Consider the following 19,433-nt stretch of genomic DNA (forward strand, 5'->3'; position numbering starts at 1 on the left):
TGTAGCTATCATGGAAACAAATACATTATTTGTGGAAAGTCAGCTGCCCAGTCTCCTTAAAACAGACGAGAACAAGTGAGTGCTGTCTACTGTTTTCTTATTGTATCTCATCCAGTGCATACTGAGTGACAAAGATGAGAAAGTCCAACTGGAAAAATGGATTTCTCACATAATGCACTGCCATTCTATCTCTACACTCACTTAGGCTGTCTATTTGCTCCTTCACAGATATGCAATATGGCTTTTCGGAGATTACTTCTTGGAATGACTGGAGTGTTTTTAGGTGCTTAGTTTCATCCAAGTTTTAGCATGCATGCTTCATAATACTGATTTGGGGCATCTCAAGGACTAATGGTAGATTCTGAAATAGGTTTGTGAGGCTCATATAATTCTCTGAGCAAAATGTGACTATTTTGATAGTACGAGGGGTTGAAGGGAGCATGGCAATCTCATCAAAATACCAACGTAATGAGTCCCAGTGTGCAGGTACTGTGGCCAAACGTGGCCTTGAGGCCAGAGCAATAAGCTGAAACCTCTGGTGTCTCTACTTAGTTTCACAGAGAGGCAGGTTATATGTAGGTGCACCCCAGATAATGAGCGATCAATTCAAATTTGTCAAAAAAGATAGGGCCAGGTTATTTTGTCTTTTCCTCCCACATGTATTCCATAAAATCTGACAAGAGGGAGTAATTGCTAGAATATTTCATGTGATAAGGAGGAAGCCGCTGCTCTCTATCCCTCGTCAAGTTACTCCCTCTTCAGAGACTGTTCAGGGGATGCATTTCTACAGCTTGGTGATTGCCTGCCAATAGATTGGGTTCTGAAAACAGTAAGCCAGTCACTGTATACCCAGTAGCCTCTTACATTAATCGCCCTGGTGAAAAACCTGGGTCAAGTGTCAATTCATATTCCTTCAATTAAAAATTGTATTCTTCCCACTCTAACCGCAATGGAGCATAGCTTTTGGAGACAATTTGATGGGTTATATTTTGCCTGGGTAGATCAATAATAAATCCCACAAAGAAGAAATTGAATCTAATACACATGGTAATCTAACCAACGTGGGTAATTTAGCTGCAGGGAACCTCTTACTCTCAACCTGCTTTGAATATTGTAATCTTCCTCTGAAAAACATTTAGCCACTCTGTTGGAATAGCATTGTTCATATCCAGTGAACCAAGCAAAATATTGCCAGATTGCTCAGTGAAGTAACAATCTATTCTAGACTCTCAGCTTTCTTAATATGTTTACAACATGCAGAATCAATGTTACAGTAGTTAATGAGAAAAATCTGTAAAAACACAGAAGAGGTAGAGAGAAAAGCATGAAAAAATAATACAATAAAATCAAATTTTATGGTATATAAGGAAAACAGCAGTGTATCTAATATCCGTAAAGCCTTTCAGGTTTCATGCTCTGTGTCCATATTTGAAATAATGAGTGACACATAATCCACAGCTTGTTGTTTTTGCCCTTTGTGAACAGCGCTGTACAATCATATAAAAGGTCAGGGAATAACAAAAAACTGTTTTCCTTGGTCTAGCCAGACTCCATTGTTGGCTTTTGTCAAAGGAAACAGAGATTTTTTTTTGTCTATTTTCACGGTGATTGATGTGTAGCCTCACATCAACCTTCCCCGGTGTGACAACAATGGAATCAATAAACTCATTTGCAGAGATTTGATAGAAATCTTCAATTGATAAAAGGATAAAACCTGCTAAGAGGTGTCAGCAAAACATATTTTCTTGTCCCATAGTCCTGAACTGTCTCCCATCAGGAACTGAATTTTAGTATAAATAACTGTCATTTACTTTCAGGAAACTGGCTCACAAAATTAATCAGTTCAAATGTTCATTTTCCATTTTTTAACAACCATTACATTTACCATAATAAATTAGACATTAAAATATACTGTACTGTCTTGTTAATTATTTTGTAATTCAGATTTTCTAGCACTGAAGTTGATTATTCTGTCAGGGATCAAGGTTGCTTAATTTGCAACTCAAATCCATAGCTTTATTCATGTTTATCACTTGATACCTATCTGTAGTACCACAGGTTGAAAGAAAATAACAAGTTAAACTGGGTCATGCTTTACATCTTTTTGCCTGAAAATGGCTAAGAGGAGATGTTAAATCTGGCTGACTTTGAGGTTCCAGGCTGTCAATCATCATTAAGCAGCTCTAAACCTCGAGGGTAAACTGACAGTTTGCTTGTCTCTGCCTGCAACTGGTGTTATATGTTAGGATACTTGAAAGTGTAGCTGTCCATTGGCCTTGTACACAGTCATAGACACTCATAAAGAAGAGGGGGAGCAAGAGCAATGAAATTTATGGGCATGAGGGAATTGCTTGCTCTGAATCGTGTCTGTTTGCTTGTCTGTTTGTTTACCTGGCCGAGTTGAAGTCATCGCTCTGAAATTCTGGCCCCACTGCACTCAAGCTCACTGGGTCCCACTTGGATTGTCGGGCTTAAAACGAGAACTCTGCCTAACAGCCTCTGACATTTGGTGACATATAATAACATCATCTTGAAGTTTCAAAGCATTCAAGTGATGCATGGTGACTGCTCATCACGCACATAAGTAAAACTCCTACACATAGAGGAGCTTCTTCTAAAACTGCTTTATCTGATAAATAAACACAGCATGGATTTTTTTAACTTCTCCTTGGATGCTGGACTGCAAAAAAAACACTTAACTGGTGTCACTTTTTTTTTTTTTATTACCCAGCAGCGCAGCCTAAAAGCAGACTGGATCATGGGAAATGCTAAAGTGCAATATAACAATATTTTTTAATATATATATTTCTAATGTTAAAAACATTGCTTACCCCTTACTCTTTGGCGTGGAGTTCAATTCTAAACTCCACAATTAGAAAAACACAAGTCTGAAGATGGTATGTTGGTGTGATTTGACAAGGCTTAATTTTCTTGTTAAATGCAGTAAAAATCTATGTTACATACAGGAAACATAATTATGCAGTTCATGTAACCATGAAGCGTATGAGAACATTCTATTTAACAGAGAAAAATATTACGCCCCTGCTTTGCCAACCATTGACCGTAACTGATGCCACATACTTCAGAGAATCAGCAACATAATGTTTGTGTGAATGTACCAAGTGTCCATCCTTGGTCGCTTCACTGAAACGGTGAGGGGAAGAGGAATAATACCAGAGTTTATCAACTCCTTAAACAGAGGGAATGTGTGTGTGTGTGTGTGTGTGTGTGTGTGTGTGTGTGTGTGTGTGTGTGTGTGTGTGTGCATGCGTCAGTGACAAAGCTGCTCTCTCATTCTCTTGAAAAGTGAAAAAGTGAAGAATGTGCTTACCTAAATTGAAATAACATTATAATTGCTGAGCCACCAGAATTTTGTGAAGCAATGGACAGAAACGGATGAAAACATGCATTTCATCTGTAATTCATAGGAGTTTAAAGTTTTTGACAAAATTAACATTAAATACAGCCTTTATATTATGTGCGGTTAGTGTACAAGAATTTCTAAGACAAAAGTTCAGCTCAGTACTACTATGGTCAGTGCACAAATATATCTTTTGAGTTATATTTACACATGCTTTTATTTTGAAGTCACAAGGAAATACTACCCCAGAATACCTTGTTTTTTGTTCCTAAGGTTAATGATATGTGAACAGGAGATGATGAGTCTCTTTTTTTACTTTCTAATCAGAAGACAAAATAAACAGTAATAAAATATAAGTAAATGTTTAAGAGCTAAGAGCCATTTTTATTTAATCCTGTACAGCAGACACAAAGCCACTGGGATGCATTTCTTTCAGTAAAAGAGTTAATTTTGGAGCTATTACACCAAAGAGAGGAGGGTTACCTGATGGGTCTGTCAAAACACATCTGTGTCATTCCATATCATCTCCCTGTCGCACCCTCTTTAGCTACGTCAATATACACTACTTAGCAGTCATCGCCACACTCAGAGCACCTCTCCTTTTGACTCTATGTCTCTCACTGACACGGTGTGTGCCTCTCTCTCTCCCTCTACCTCCAGATGACAACTCTCAGGGACAACAAAGCTCATAGCTCAGTGATTGATTAGAGCTTCTTTCAGCCAATTATAATTAATGCCCGGCAGGATCACATAAACCTGGTGGATGCTCCCATTCATATAGGACATGGAGGAGGTGGATAACCTTAGCTTCAAGGTTGGGGTCAAACCCATTTCATATTTCCTTGTTTCAGTTGGGAGTGACGTCTACATCAAGTCTATACAGAAAGTCATGCATCCACAAACCTGGAAACTTGCAACGAAAAGTCAAGTTAATCTTTATTTACATAGTGCCAAATCACAACAGGCGTTATCTCAAGGCACCTTTCCAATAAAGCAGATCTAGACCGTACTCTTTGTAAAATTGATTGCAGAGACCCAACAATTCCCACCATAAGCATGGTCATGGTGGAGAGGAAGAAATGGCCCAAAACGTGGTTTCATTTCAAGAAGACAGGCAGCGCGAGTTTTATGACATTTTATGACTATGTTACCACACATAAATGTCATCACAAATAAAGCATTAATTCTTTACACTTAATAATCAGAGCATTCACAATAATCATTCAAAATCAGCAGGTAGAGCAGCGTAGAAACAGCTGTCTGTGACTTTCAGCTCTCTCTCGTTGACTGTCCCAGAGTTCTTTTTACAACCAAGAAAAGCAGCAGCTAAGAAACAAACTACATGACATGTTCTGTCTGTCTGGCTCTCCATCTCCTCTGCTCTGTTTAATCACAGCGCAGCATTTACACACAACAACCAGTGTCATCTGGTTGGAGAGTGTGTGTGTTTATGTGTGTGCACGCTTCATCGTGCAAACATCAGTTATATGCGGTTACATACGTTAAAATATGGCAGGGCAAATAAAATGGAATATTAGTTTAATAATATGAAAAATAATAATAATGAGTAAACAATAATGGAAAAACAAGCCAAATATCATCTTCAAGCTTGAATTTTACAACAAGGAATCATGTGCCCTCTCTATGAATCGATTTAATTCAGTCAGAATCACAAAGCATATTTAAAATGTTTACTCCACACAACTGTCCATGAAAATTCAGTCAGACGTTCATTTGCACGCAATCAGCTGGCATCTTTCTCTTTACTGTAGCTTCCAATACATTCAGAGGATTTTACAGTGCTACTCCTATATGATATTACATGGTCATGTTCAACCATACATACTGAACCTTTGTTCCTTTGCATGCTTTAAGATCTCAGCAGGCAAGCCTCCTTGTTATAAAGAACTAAGGCAGAATCCTAAGGCAATGGTGCCTTGTCTTACCAAGCCCCCTCCCCTCTCTTGAATAAACTCAGAGCTGAAGACTCTCTTGTGATCAGTAAATCTAGAGAAGAAACTTATTTATTCTCTCTATGAGTGCCCATTCCCTTTTGTTTTTTGTTATGATTATACATAGTGCTGTCTCTATGTTAGCATACATAAATTACTCAGTGAAGCAGATCGGCTGTATTACTGAGCCAAATGTAATCTTATTATTGAATTTTAACCCCATGGTTATAATTTATTATACTAACTATTACAATGTCCTGCTCATTTTTTGCAGTTGCTGTTTTCCCATCCTACAGCTCTCGGTTGCACCAGCCATCAAAATGATTTCTTTGTCTCTTCCCTTTTTTCTTATAAGCTAAGCTTACAGAGTCTGGGTTTTGAGCTTCAGCTGTGGGCCTAAAAGGCCCATTGACACACGATATGTGAAACTGGGTTACACAAATAAACTTTACTTTACAACTTGCTTTACTCAAACTTTCTCTTGTTAAAGTCAAAACTGAATTCATACTTAAAACACAGTAACTGTGATAAAAGTTCAAGATCATCTCTATATTTCAAAACCTACAAATTTGACAGGCCTGTTTTCAATATAGGTCATGACTTAACAATTTCACAACAGTATAACACTAATAAATCATTTTCTTGAGAGAATCTTCTCCACGTGACACATGGACCAAAAACAAACCTGCATCCTCACTAATACAACCCCCGCTCACACCTTGTCAACACTGTGCAACACACAAACACACACATACGCACCTCCAGTTGCACAAAAACTATTTATGTAACAATTTAATGCTCATCTAATGAAATACAAACACCACCCTCAATCCTCCTCACAGCTCAACTCACCAGATGGTTGGCGGTTCTGATCCCTCTACTTCCAGATAATCCGACTTCTCCTCCATCTGAAATTCAGTGAACACAAGGGAGATGGTGTCCCCTGGATCTGCCAGGATGGTCCACTTACACTCCCCACTGCTGCCAAGGCCTCCGGCACCTCCACCTCCGCCAGCGCCAGGGGAGTCACCGCTGGGGAAATCGAAGCTGGAGATGAGCCCGCTGGAGCCCCTCAGGGTGCCACCACACGTGTCCTCCGCTGTCAGTCAGCAAAGAGAAAAGGAGGGCAGGGAGGGTGCAAGGAGAACAGACACATAGTCTCTGGGTTATTTCAGAGATGTTATTCAAAGTTCAACATGGGGAAAAAAGTGGCTGCAGGCATAAAACATTTGTACCTGTCCCCTCAGATAAATGCAAACCAGAGAAGGACCAATGAGGAAGCTGATGGTAGAGCTGCACAGGCCATGGAAACACATTATTTTATGTGTTCACATATTCACATATTCATAAGTCTAATATTTACAGCTAATTCCAGCACAATTATACAATCGATAACAGTATGAAAGATTAAAACGTTGCTTGTGTTTTCTTTACAATAGCGAGAATCATGAAGCATTCATACAGGTAACAATCGGCTGAGCCATTTACCAATGAACTGTGTGCAAATTCTGTTACAGTTTTCTCCAGCAGTTTCTATGTGGGAGGAAAAGTCCTTTCTCTCTCTTTTGTGTTTTTTTCTCTCTTTCCACAACATGTCTCTTCCCTCCATCCAAGAGTCAGTAATTCATCATTATGTCCTCGGAGCCCCCTCATGTTTCAGGAAACAAACAAATGGTGATAAACAGGGCTTATAATGCTGTGAAATTGTATATTTTTTTTCCAGTGTGGGGAGCATGGCACGCCAGCTGAATGTTAATGCACTTTACCATAACAGTGGCTTGCTCTCTTTCACTCCACTTCCCTTTTCCCTTCTCTCCCCCACCCTTTCTAATATCTCTCCATTTCTCTCTCCATTCCTCTCTTCTGAGCCCTCTCAGATCTTTCTACTATTACTCACCAGCCTCTCCTCTATCCCTGTATTCGTTTTTTTCTCCCTTAAGAATTCTAATGATGGCAGGGCTTTCACAGTTTTCACATCATTTAAGACTAAAATGTGACACTCAGCTGTGCCAGCTGAAACCTTTGATGGCTCAGCGCTCCACTCAGGGCTGTCAGAGCTGCCAGCCTTGGAACATTCCTGCATTACACGATTGGTCAAGGAACAAGGAAGTGGATGTATAAAATTCAAAAGAAGATAAAGAATAAAAAGGAGAAGATGGAAGAGCAGGAGCTGCTAGTTAGCTTGATCCATGTCATTTGATACATTAGCAGAAGCATAGGAACTGATCAAAGTCTTTATAGGAAGGGCAGAGATGGCAAAATGATACAGTGCGAGACATGATGTCCACACATATATGATTCATATCAAGGGCAGACTCTCATTTGTAGACTACATCAAGGGCAAGTTTTCATTTGTTGAATGCCTGCAGCCTTGTAACAACAAAACCATGTGGAGTCATGATTTGCTTCTGGTTTAAATTATCATACAGTGCATTCGGAAAGAATTCACAGCGCTTCACTTTTTCCACATTTTGTTATGTTACAGCCTTATTCCAAAATTGAATAAAGTCATTTTTTACATAAAAATTCTACACACAATACACCATGATGACAAAGTGAAAAGGGTTTGCTTGAAATTTTTGCAAATATATAGAAAATAAAAAACAAAAAAAATCACATGTATGTAAGTATTCACAGCCTTTGCCATGACACTCAAAATTGAGCTCAGCTGCATCCTGTTTCCACTGATCATCCTTCAGATGTTTCTACAACAAGTCCATCTGTGGTAAATTCGGTTGACTGGACATGATTTGGAAAGGCACACACCTGTCTATGTAAGGTCCCATTGTTGACAGTGCATGTCAGAGCACAAACCAAGCTGTGAAGTCCAAGGAATTGTCTGTAGACTTCAGAGACAGGATTGTATCGAGGCACAGATCTGGGGAAGGGTACAGAAAAATTTCTGCAGCATTGAAGGTCCCAATGAGCACAGTGGCCTCCATCATCTGTAAATGGAAGAAGTTTGGAACCACCAGGACTCTTCCTTGAGCTGGCCGCCCGGCCAATCTGGGGCAGAAGGACCTTAGTCAGGGAGGTGACCAAGAACCCTATGGTAACTCTGACAGTGCTCCAGTGTTGCTCTGTGGAGGGAGGAGAACCTTCCAGAAGGACAACCATTTCTGCAGCACTCCACCAATCAGGCCTGTATGGTAGAGTGGCCAGACAGAAGCCACTCCTCAGTAAAAGGCACATGACAGCCTGCCTGGAGTTTGCCAAAAGGCACCTGAAGGATTCTCTGATCATGAGAAACAAAATTCTCTGGTCTGATGAAACAAAGCTTGAACTCTTTGGCCTGAATGCCAAGCGTCATGTCTGGAGTAAACCAGGTACCGCTCATCACCTGGCCAATACCATCCCTACAGTGAAGCATGGTGGTGGCAGCATCATGCTGTGGGGATGTTTTTCGGCAGCAGGAACTGGGAGACTAGTCAGGGTCGAGGGAAAGATGAATGCAGCAATGTGCGGAGACATCCTTGATGATAACCTTCTCCAGAGCGCTCTAGACCTCGGACTGGGGCGAAGGTTCATCTTCCAACAGGACAACGACCCTAAGCACACAGCCAAGATAACAAAGGAGTGGCTTCAGGATAACTCTGTGAATGCCCTTGAGTGGCCCAGCCAGAGCCCAGACTTGAACCCGATTGAACATCTCTGGAGAGATCTGAAAATGGCTGTGCACCAACGCTCCCCATCCAACCTGATGGAGCAAGAGAGAGACTGCAAAGAAGAATGGGAGAAACTGCCCAAAAATAGGTGTGCCAAGCTTGTAGCTTCATACTCAAAAAGACTTGAAGCTGTAATTGCTGCCAAAGGGGCTTCAACAAAGTATTGAGCAAAGGCTGTGAATACTTATGTACATGTGATTTTTTTTGTTTTTTATTTTTTATATATTTGTCAAAATTTTAAGCAAACCTTTTTCACTTTGTCATTATGGTGTATTGTGTGTAGAATTTTGAGGTAAAAAATGAATTTAATCCATTTTGGAATAAGGCTGTAACATAACAAAATGTGGAAAAAGTGAAGCGCTGTGAATACTTTCTGAATGCACTGTAGTCTCCACCATAAAAACTTATCCTGAGTGACAAACTGTATATCCCCTCAATGCATTTAAGATGACATTTTAAAGAGTGCCTAGCACACCTGTAAAGTAATTGGCTATTGGCTGAAATTAAACTGATATTAAAGTGCTGCAGAGAAGCAATATTACTTTAAAACTTCTTGACAGACAAGAGGGCAGCATGAAGTGTTCTAAGTGTAGGTAATGGGGGAGGCAAGTGTAGGATATTAACCGGATAAGAAAACAGCTTGAATGACCACCTCATGCTTGTCTGCCTCCACCAACCAGTCAAGTTGCAGTTTATATCCATGTCTGCCCAGACTCATGTAACATATAAAGTGAAGACTTCAAATGAACTTAATAAAAGGTATTATCTGTATTTCATTAGTGTATTTCATAGTGACCTTGACCATTGACTACCTATTTCTAATCAGTTCGTCCTTGAGTCCAAGTGGACGTCTGTGCCAGATATAATGAAAGTCTCACCAGGCATTCCTGAAATATCACATTCACAAGAATGGGACAGAATTGAAGTCACAGTGACTCTGACCTTTGACCACCAAAATTTTATCAGTTCATCCTTGAGTCCAAAAGAATGTTTTGAGACAAATTTGAAGAAATTCTCCGAAGGCATTCCTGAGATAGGGCATTCTTAAAACAAACATAACCTGAAAACATAATGCCTGCAGCTGCGGCTGCGGCTGTCACCTGCGCAGATGCATAAAAAATGTAAAAGTAAAGAGACAAGGGGAGAACAAATCTAGAGTGAGAGAAAAAAGACAAAGTGAAAACTGGAACAACCTCAAGTCATCCTCTGTGTAAAATGGTTGTAAATATCATCTCTCTAGGAACCTTAAGTACAAGTCTCATTCAGATAATTAATGCCTCAATGCCTCACTTTAAGCCTTACTAAAATCCTGAATAAAGTCAATCCCAGCTCATCATGTCACAATACCTGAATTCGGATTTTCATACCAAGTTAAAACATTTTTACAACTGCTTATACTCTACATGTTTTAAAGTGAAATTCCAGCTTGATGATTGGATTTGATGATGGTAATGACTATGAGTTGTGCTGCAAATATTTTAATGTATTCAATCCTCAATTTAATCAATTTCAGTGAATGTTAAAACATTACTTTCTCCGCTGGTTATCAGTAGTTGTGTCAATCTAAAGTTCAAGTATTAAGTATTGCAATTCAATCATCATTCTTGTTTTTCTTTCAACTCAGTTCTTTTTTCTTTACCTAAAAAATATAACATAAAACTAACCAAATCAGCATCACACAACAAAGTAGAGTGAAGCTGAATACACTCATTAAATTCTGTTTTAGTGAGACATGAACCTGACCATTATAACATTCATGAGGGCAGGATTTATATCAGGTCTACTGTTTTAGACTGCAGTAGTTTTAGCTGAGTGTACCTCATAAACTGGCAACTTAGTGTACAAATATCTATTTGGTGGTAAAATCATTGTCTCACTAGCTGTGGTTCAATTCCTAACGTAAAATAGCTCATTGTATACTTAACGGTAATTTGCTGCCATCAAACATAAAAAATTAGTAAACACATTAAAATATTTGATAATGATCACTCCTCCTTCTCTTAGCTATCACTCAGTAAATCTGGCATTCATAATATCCACCAAACAGTGCCTATTTTTTAAAAAAAAACTCATACTTTTATTTGGATCACTATCAAATGATGAATGATGATGAAAGTCAGGTGAAAATATGGTGCAGGTTTGGGATTAAAACTGTCCAGCAACACATCAAATTTTCTATTAATGAATCAGTCTGAGTCAAACAGTGTTTTATTTGATCCAGCTTGGACGGCTTCTCAAAGCTGATCTGTCAGTCTGATCTGTCAGTAACTGCCAGGGCTGCTCATGCTGCTCTGACTAATGTAGCTGCAGTGGTACTGTTTTGTGAGAAGGAGGATGATGTTTCTCAAGAGACAGGTTTTTTTTTTCTTAATCTACTTTCTTAATCTCCAGATGAATCATCAGCCATGTAAAACAGATGATACACTTGTTGTGGTTGTACATGGTAAAAGGTTTGGGGTGGTAACAGTAGTGATTCTTCTTCTAAGGCAATGTCCAGCAGACCAGATTATGGAGTACATGTTTCTGATTTCCTCTGTCAACATTACATTTCATTCCTGGGGTTGCACCTATAAGCCTTCACGATTTACTAAACAATTTATTATATAGTCTGCCAGTGAGAATTATTGTGCACCTGCAGTGCTTCCACATGACACAGCAAAATAATGAGCATTTACTGGACACAGAAAAGCATATATATTATGAAAATATATTTTCCACAGACACCAAACAAAAAAAAGTCTTTAACAATTAAGGAACACAAAAGAAGTCTAACAGGACTAATTCAAAAGAAGCAGATTTGATATCTATCTCACCATTCAGATAAACAAATAGACAAAAAAAAGGAAAAAGCATGGCAATCTGACAAGGTCTTTTAACGACATATTGACAGGAAATCCAAACTAAAATTCAAAGTCATTCTCTGGTTTGTGTTCTATGGATTAATCACCGATATGTCAGCACAGGGCTTCCTCAAAGACATGAGATCGATTTCCACAACCATATTTAATGATAATAACCTCACTTATGACTGATTAATATGTCCACAGTTGTAGCCAATTAAACTGCATGGGAAAATTAGTTAGATGCTTGGGAACAATTTATTATTGTACAGTAGTACTGAGACAGGTTTCTTAGCTGTTTCTTTGAGAAGCATCCATGCATGGTAATGTAAATCATGCACCAGTAAACTGCTGTCTGAGGCTTAAAAAAATGCTCTGCAGCTTGAGAATTTTAAACGACTTCAGCTGGATAATGCCTTACAGGTTCCATATATTCACATGCAGTGTTTCATTTGGGTTCTGTGGCCGCATTTGAGGGGCAGTTTGCCAACTAGGTTTAGTTACATAAAAGAGGAAACTAAATGCTGGGCAATGTGTTCCTTAGCAAATCATTAGAGCATGCTCAGGATTTAGAAGAAGTATCTGTCTCTTTTAAAAACGGTGGCAATGTAAAAAAAAAAAAAAAAAAAAAAAAAAAGATGGTGATGAGGATTAGGACTGCTTTAGCTGAGCTCATTTACATCCCCAGCATCAGCAATCTAATGCTACTTGAGGAGGGATTAAGCCTCTCTCCCCTTGACTTTGATCAGATATACAACACTTGTCTTTCTACTTAGAAATATTCACCCCCAAGGATAGAAGGGAAGGAACTCATGTATAATTTTCTACACTACCTAAGGTTTTTCCTTTGTAATAATCCCTATGTCAATGCAAAGGCAGTGAATATGTCTACATTAAGTCACTCATTTGTGGAGCCACGTGTCATGTTAAACATTGATAGAGTTGAGGAATAGTACAAAGATCTGTAACGTATGCAGAGATGTAATTCATATGGCGTCATGCATATTTCTGTAGGTCATTTCATTACAGTGACAATCTCCTAATTTCAAACCTAATATTTTAAAATCTTGGAAGATGACAATGAGCAATATGGTACCACAGCACCAATCAGAATGCTACATAACAGTAAGGGATTTGATCATTTCTGTTTAATGAAATATGTAAAGATCCTCACATCATCTTATTTTTTTGAAATTGTTTAATATTGAATATGGAGATTCACACCAGTAATTTAATTCTTAAGACAAATGATATTAAAATGGTTCCCTGTTTTCAAATTTATGAATTTGATTTAAGGATTTTTGGCAGTAGCTTGGCGAAGACACTGAGCTATTTTCAAACCCGCTCCATCTGTGGAGAACAACTTAGCACTCACTTGGACAGAAACATTTTGCCATGGGCAAGTGTGAGAGTCAAAGTTTCAGATTTTAAATCTCAATTTGTGTAGTAGGAAGTTGAAAAGGCATTGTAGAGAGGACTGGGCATTTAGTCTAGTCACACTACTGAGCATGAAAATGTTTTAAGAATCAAGGATTTTCTGTGGCCTAATTTTCTTACTCTGTTGGACAGTGGCTGGCAGCAAGAATGACAGTGTATCAATAGACCATATTCTCATGTTACTGCACTGTCCCTGTTTGCTGTCTCACTGCCTGGTTTAATGAATGTCCAGAGACAATTTAGATGGAAGGAATCGAAATAGGCTCCTGTGAGAGGCAGCAGCAACTCACAATTAGAATAGCCATTAATTCTCCATCTCACTTTCTGCTTGGATTTGATTCTGTCTGGTTCTTTATGTCAGTTTTTCAGTCTTTTTGACTCCACTTGTTTTTCTGTCAATCAAGCTCTATTGTCACCTCTCAAAGAGACAGTGAGCCAGGATAAAGACAGGTTTATGGTTGATCTAAATGGGTTAACACCTGGCCTTATGTTAGCTTCACAGTAACTACAGCACACAGTATAGTTACAACAGAATTATTACAGGGTTCCTAGTACCCTGACAGTCCCTCCAAGCCACACAAACTCTGCTTTTCTCTAAAACAGAGATAATTAAACATAATGGTTTTGTGTAGGTTGTTCCATAGAAAGACAAACTAAGGAAAAAAAAAAGTTGACTTACACAACTACACCACATACATACTGATTTCAATGCTGGGCCTCCAGGGTAAATGCTGCAGTGAACACTTTTAATAAAATGAAAGTTGACAACTCTGTCCAACAAATATCTTTATATCTGATAATTCTACAGTTTAGTAATGATGTTTAATGTTGGGCAAACTTGGGCTTTACACAGCTTAATTATCAAACGCAGTCTCCCAGCACTTTCTCTTTTTCCTCCTCTATCCCTCTGTCTTTCTGTCAGGCCTACACACACAGTGGACTTTGGAAGTTGGACTGGGATGGAGAAGAGAACTGGGAAAAAGGTGAAAGAGACAGAGGAAGTAACAAAAGGGGGTGACTGGATAAGAGAGTAAGGTGTTGGGAAACAGTGGGGGGTGGACAATGGATTGGGGAGAGATTTTGTGTTGCTGTGTATTTAGTATTAAACAATTGTTGATGAGCAGAAAGGGCAGGATCTCTTAGGAAATAAGATCAAAGGACCATCTGCCCACATACAGGAGCAGAGCCGGATTCAGACGAGTGAGAGAGTGGCTCAAGCAGTGGCCAGGCCTGAAAAGGAGTGATGTGTCTGGCCCCTGGCAATAGAGGCTAACACCATCCTTAAATGGAAAGGAAACCTCCATCTGCAGCTTTTTGTTTCCTCCAAGCTTGCCATTTCTCAACCATATGCTGAACCATTTTCTTTTTGCTGTGCCTTGCATTATAGAGTTGGCATGAGCAAATTTGCTCTGTTGGCCTTGGGAATGGTTAGGATTGTATATAAAGATGGGAGGGGGAGAACATTGACTCATTTTAGTACATACTCTCGCTTGCTCGGATGACTTTGCACATCTTAGAACAAGCAATTCATCAGTATGAAAATGTAAAAATTTAATTGAGACATGCAGTTATGCCCTGCTTTTCATCTCAATAAATAAAACTACTACTCAGAACTGCTTGAGTATAGATTTGATTGAAAGTACACACAGGCCTATTCCAAAAATTTCAATAGTGACAAACTTTTCATTTTTGATTTAATAAATCATTGTAAGATAAGATAACGTTTATTGGGCCATTTAGATATATATTCAAAGGAAAACACAAGAGCAGCCTATTGTGTTAGATTGCAAGGAAATTATGTGTATATTGGAATGGCTTTCAATCATTCTCCTTATGAGCTTTTGCCTATTGTTAGTTTATTTGTCCTTGTTGTATATTGAATTGGTGGCTGTCTCCAAAAATAACAGTAGAATTTACTGGGAGGTGGTTCGAGCTAAAGGGATTAGATTTAGGGCATTATTACTAAAACCCAAAAGGAATTTAATTGGCCATTCATGTAACAGGCTCCATCTCTTATCTGCTACAGAGAATTTTCACTAATGGATACATAATTGATCAAAGTTAAATATTTGTCGTTCGTATTTATGTGTTACATGGTTAATAGCAACAACCATTTATTTGTACCGGCGGTCCCAGTATATTCAACCTGTCAGGTAGTATAAAACAGCAACACAGTGAATACAGCAGTTACACAAGTTTGGGGTAACAGGTATGACTGAATAATTTGGCTTTTTCATTTCAAATCCTCCAGACTGTCACAACGGTTTTTGGTCCCTGCTGTGCTTATATGTTCAGGCTGCCTGAACATATGTTGAGGGTGGATTTATTTTTTACTGTCCAAGATTTTTCGATAGAAAGAACAGACTTGGTGTACCTTTAGTCTCGTAGCATGTGTAACCTAGTGTCGCTACCCCTGCATTCTGGGAGGAGAGGTGACATACCAAGTCTCCAGTAGAGTCACAGCACAGCAGAAAAAAAAATCTAGTAGATGTACAAGTCCTGCTTACAGCATTAATGTATTTAAGCTGTCTCCTCTAAAGGAATAAATATTTAATTAACCTTTCAAGCCACTGAGGCTCTTATCAATTCCTTCAACATGATTAAAATCAGTCCATGCCATCAGATTGAAAATAATTTCATACATCTAATGAAGACTTATGCCACATTTTACTGCATCTGTGGCACAGGCCAGTCATACAGCAATCATTGCCAATCATTGAAAAGCAACTAACTTTAAGTAAATCATAGATATCAAATGACAAAAGGTGAAGACAAACCAATCACCTGCTCATTTTGAATGTCTTGGGCAACCAAAATATACGCAAATAACATCATGTATTGTCCGTGAAACCGTTCAATGACATTGTATAGCTGAGAAAAAAGTTGGCTTGAGAAAGCAGAAGTCATCACATGCAATTAAAATGATAAGTAAATAATTTTAGTGATAAAACATCCTCACCTCTGCAGATTGGCACAGGAAAGTCCCACACCGACACACCAACTGCATTGGTGACACAGGTGAGGAGTGAATGTCCGTCTAGGACATAGCCGGTGACGCAGCGGTAGCGGATCTTGTCACCTATGTTAAACTGAGTTCCATTCAGTATGCCTTTGGGTGGGACACCGGGGTTTCCACATGAACTGCTTCTCAGCTCTGGAAATGGAAAAGAGAAGACAGAATTGTTAAGAACAACAATGTCTTGTTGTAGGAGATATATACCAGTGTTCCTTAATTTTGTCTCTAGTCATAAAGGTAAAGCCATTAAGTTTGATTTTCATCCTTTTGATTGCCTAAAATGTATACGTTACATATGAGTTTTTTAGTAATCTTGATTCTACATACACTGTTATGTCAGTGCAAGTCTTATTTATGTCATTGCTACTCATATGCCTAGTTATGACTGAAGAACTGCAATTAATATGAGAAGATGATAAAAAGCACTGCCCAAGGAGTGCTGAAATACTGCAATGATGTCTTACCCATCTCTTTATGTTAAGAGTTCACTAAATATACCTGTAGCTGGAGGCAGCAATGAGGTGCAGAGAAAAGCAAGTAAATTAGCACAATGTTCAGAGAAAAAAAAAGCTAAAAAAAAGAAAGATTGCAGGAAGACATGAAACGGAGCTAAAGCTGCAGACTATACAATAATATAAGGGGTAACTCAAATTATTTTCATAGATTCGACGGCAAAAAAATCAGCATCACAAAAAAACATCACAGCACTGAATGTGCACTTGACTTTCAAGAGTGACATGTATCTCTTATATTTCACTTAAATTACTTAATATTACTGATTGTCTTTCATTTGCATTCTTTATCAAATCCCATTTTTCTTATACACACTTTAAAAATAATAAAAGAAAATTGGTGAAATCTGCAGTAGTCATGTACATAAATACAATAAGCTGACTTTTTTTCAAGCTTCATGCTAACACCATTATTTTATCCGAACCTGTATTGTCTGTAGTGACTATCATTCACTGCTGATTGTGGCACAAACATAAATATTACAGGTAAAGAACTGCATATGGCAGAAAAACAGTGACAATGAAAAATAATATAACTTGTACAAAATTGCATTAATAATATTTTAAATCCCTAGGCAGGAACATTTTTGAAGATGACATATTGAAGTTATATATCTTCCACAAGAAAGCAATTCCGAGAAATTACGAGCACCATCCTATTGTGCTCATGCACTGACAGAGCAGTGTTTATGATCAATTTACTCCTTGGCAAAGTACTGAAAGAGAATTTTTAAAAAGATCTACTGTAAGTTGTGATAAACAGCCATGGAGGAATGTTCAATCCTGTGCTCTTCTTCTTGAGCGCAATCTTCCAGTACATTTCGCTCCTCTATTAGATCACCATAACTCAATCTCAGTCAAAATTCCCCTGCACATGTCCAGCCTGCACAAAATGTATCAGCAAAGCTTTTATTTCAAGCTACAGGAAAGAACAATAACACATTTTAAGCTTCTTTTTGCCTCAGGAGTTACCTGATAGTTTTTAAATTGACTCTAAAGGCCCTACTGTACACTCGGCGCAAAGCGAAGCTCGCGTATCTATGCTAGACAGATGCAGTTGTCATTTTCCCATCCAGCACCCACATTGTTTAAATAGCAAATACACTTGTGCCCATCTGAGTGCCCATGGGTCGGTTGGTCTTAAAATGAGGAGTGGTCAGGCACGTTTTGGGACATTGCTATCTTGAGGCAGCTGAAAGTAACTGCATGATAGACCGACAAAAAATTGGTCAGACATGGCATATGTTTTAACTGTTATTTTATGGGTGCATTATCAAGACAGTTATATGCGCCTACACAGTTGCGTGCACAACACACATGCTCTTTCCCTGTTAATCACAAGTAGAGTGTGCTGAAAATGAGATTCAGATGTTTGGATTAGTTAGGTGGAACATTGTAATACAGCCCTCAGAAAGTCAGAGCATTCCTTGTGGCATATTGTGTGTTGCACAACATTGCCACGTGTCAAGGATATCTACTGAACAAAAATGAGGCTCTGCAGAGAAGCGTTCTTTCTTACTATCACGTAAAAATACCAGTGTTTCCCATTCAACACCTATACTAAATTTATCCCACCAGAGTTTCATAATGAACCGAAGATTTATTTGTACTTTGCATTAATATAACATTAAAGATGTCTAATGTTATGAGAGACTGAGTTCAACCCTTTCGAACATGTATCTGATGCAATGAACGCCCCGCAACACTGCAAAAATTGTTCAAACATGGTTTGAGGACGTTGAGGTTGTTGACCTGGCCTCGATAGGTCAGAGTTGTTTTGGCAACATGAGGGGGACCTACACAGAAATAGACAGGTCTTTTTGTGGCTGATCTGAGTATATATGTCAAGATAATTTCTGTAAAAAACATCCACACTTAAAACTAATATAAAATAGGAGACACTCACAATTTTATTATTATGGTCATATACAGTGCACTTTAAAGACACACTTGACTCAGCTTTGTGAGGAAGAACACTGCTTAACTGAATTTGTGGGTAATGATCAATACAACCCAATTAGTCTGATTAGATCCAGAGTTGTCCTCATGATAAGAATATAAAACTAACTTCTGTCCTACAGCTTGTGGCTGATCATGCAGTCAAGTTAAATTATTATTTTTGATATGTGCCATCTGCTCGAGGCTAATTATTCTGACTGGCAAGCCAGGAAACAGTGTGTTATGTGGGTCCATAGATGGATGGATACATAGACAGAGGGATAGGGAGGAGTATATTTGAGGCCCTGATCCTGAAGTTGATTTCATTAACAGACACATCTGTGATGTTGCATTTTCTAATGTTAATTTCTAGGAATCATTTTTGAAATCCAATTACTAATCCATTTTACACTGCAGATGCTCACATATATATCTCTCATACATATGTTCTCTATTGAAGGTAATATAAATCCTGACAGCAGACTACAACAGGAATAAAAGAGGAAAGAAGAGCATGTACATTTTTTTAAAGAACTACAGAAAGTGGAGGCTAATACAGGTAAAATACTGACACCCTAAACAAACCTAATACTTGTAGAGATAATCTTTTATTGACTTTTATTCAAATGCACTCATTTAGGGGAGGAACCAACTCCGAAGAGCAAACATTTTTAATAGAGTGAATCCAATCAGTCTAATACCAGAAGCTGTG

General features: G+C 38.5%; 1 protein-coding gene across 9 annotated transcripts in view; it reads right to left on the reverse strand.

The window, feature by feature from the left end:
* Window positions 1-19,433, reverse strand: part of LOC139612730 (CUB and sushi domain-containing protein 3-like) — a 223,133-nt gene that overhangs the window by 163,044 nt on the left and 40,656 nt on the right. For all 9 annotated transcript variants that reach the window (XM_071468639.1, XM_071468635.1, XM_071468631.1 and 6 more), the window contains exons 4-5: window positions 16,215-16,409; window positions 6,166-6,412 (exon numbers count right to left, since the gene is read on the reverse strand). In XM_071468639.1, the coding sequence (XP_071324740.1) occupies window positions 6,166-6,412; window positions 16,215-16,409 (442 nt within the window). The remainder of the gene's footprint in view (window positions 1-6,165; window positions 6,413-16,214; window positions 16,410-19,433) is intronic.

This window comes from Trachinotus anak, unplaced genomic scaffold (assembly GCF_046630095.1).
Source record: "Trachinotus anak isolate AG129_WGS33_773 ecotype Australia unplaced genomic scaffold, CSIRO_AGI_Tana_v1 ptg000032l, whole genome shotgun sequence".
In the NCBI taxonomy this organism is placed as follows: domain Eukaryota; kingdom Metazoa; phylum Chordata; class Actinopteri; order Carangiformes; family Carangidae; genus Trachinotus; species Trachinotus anak.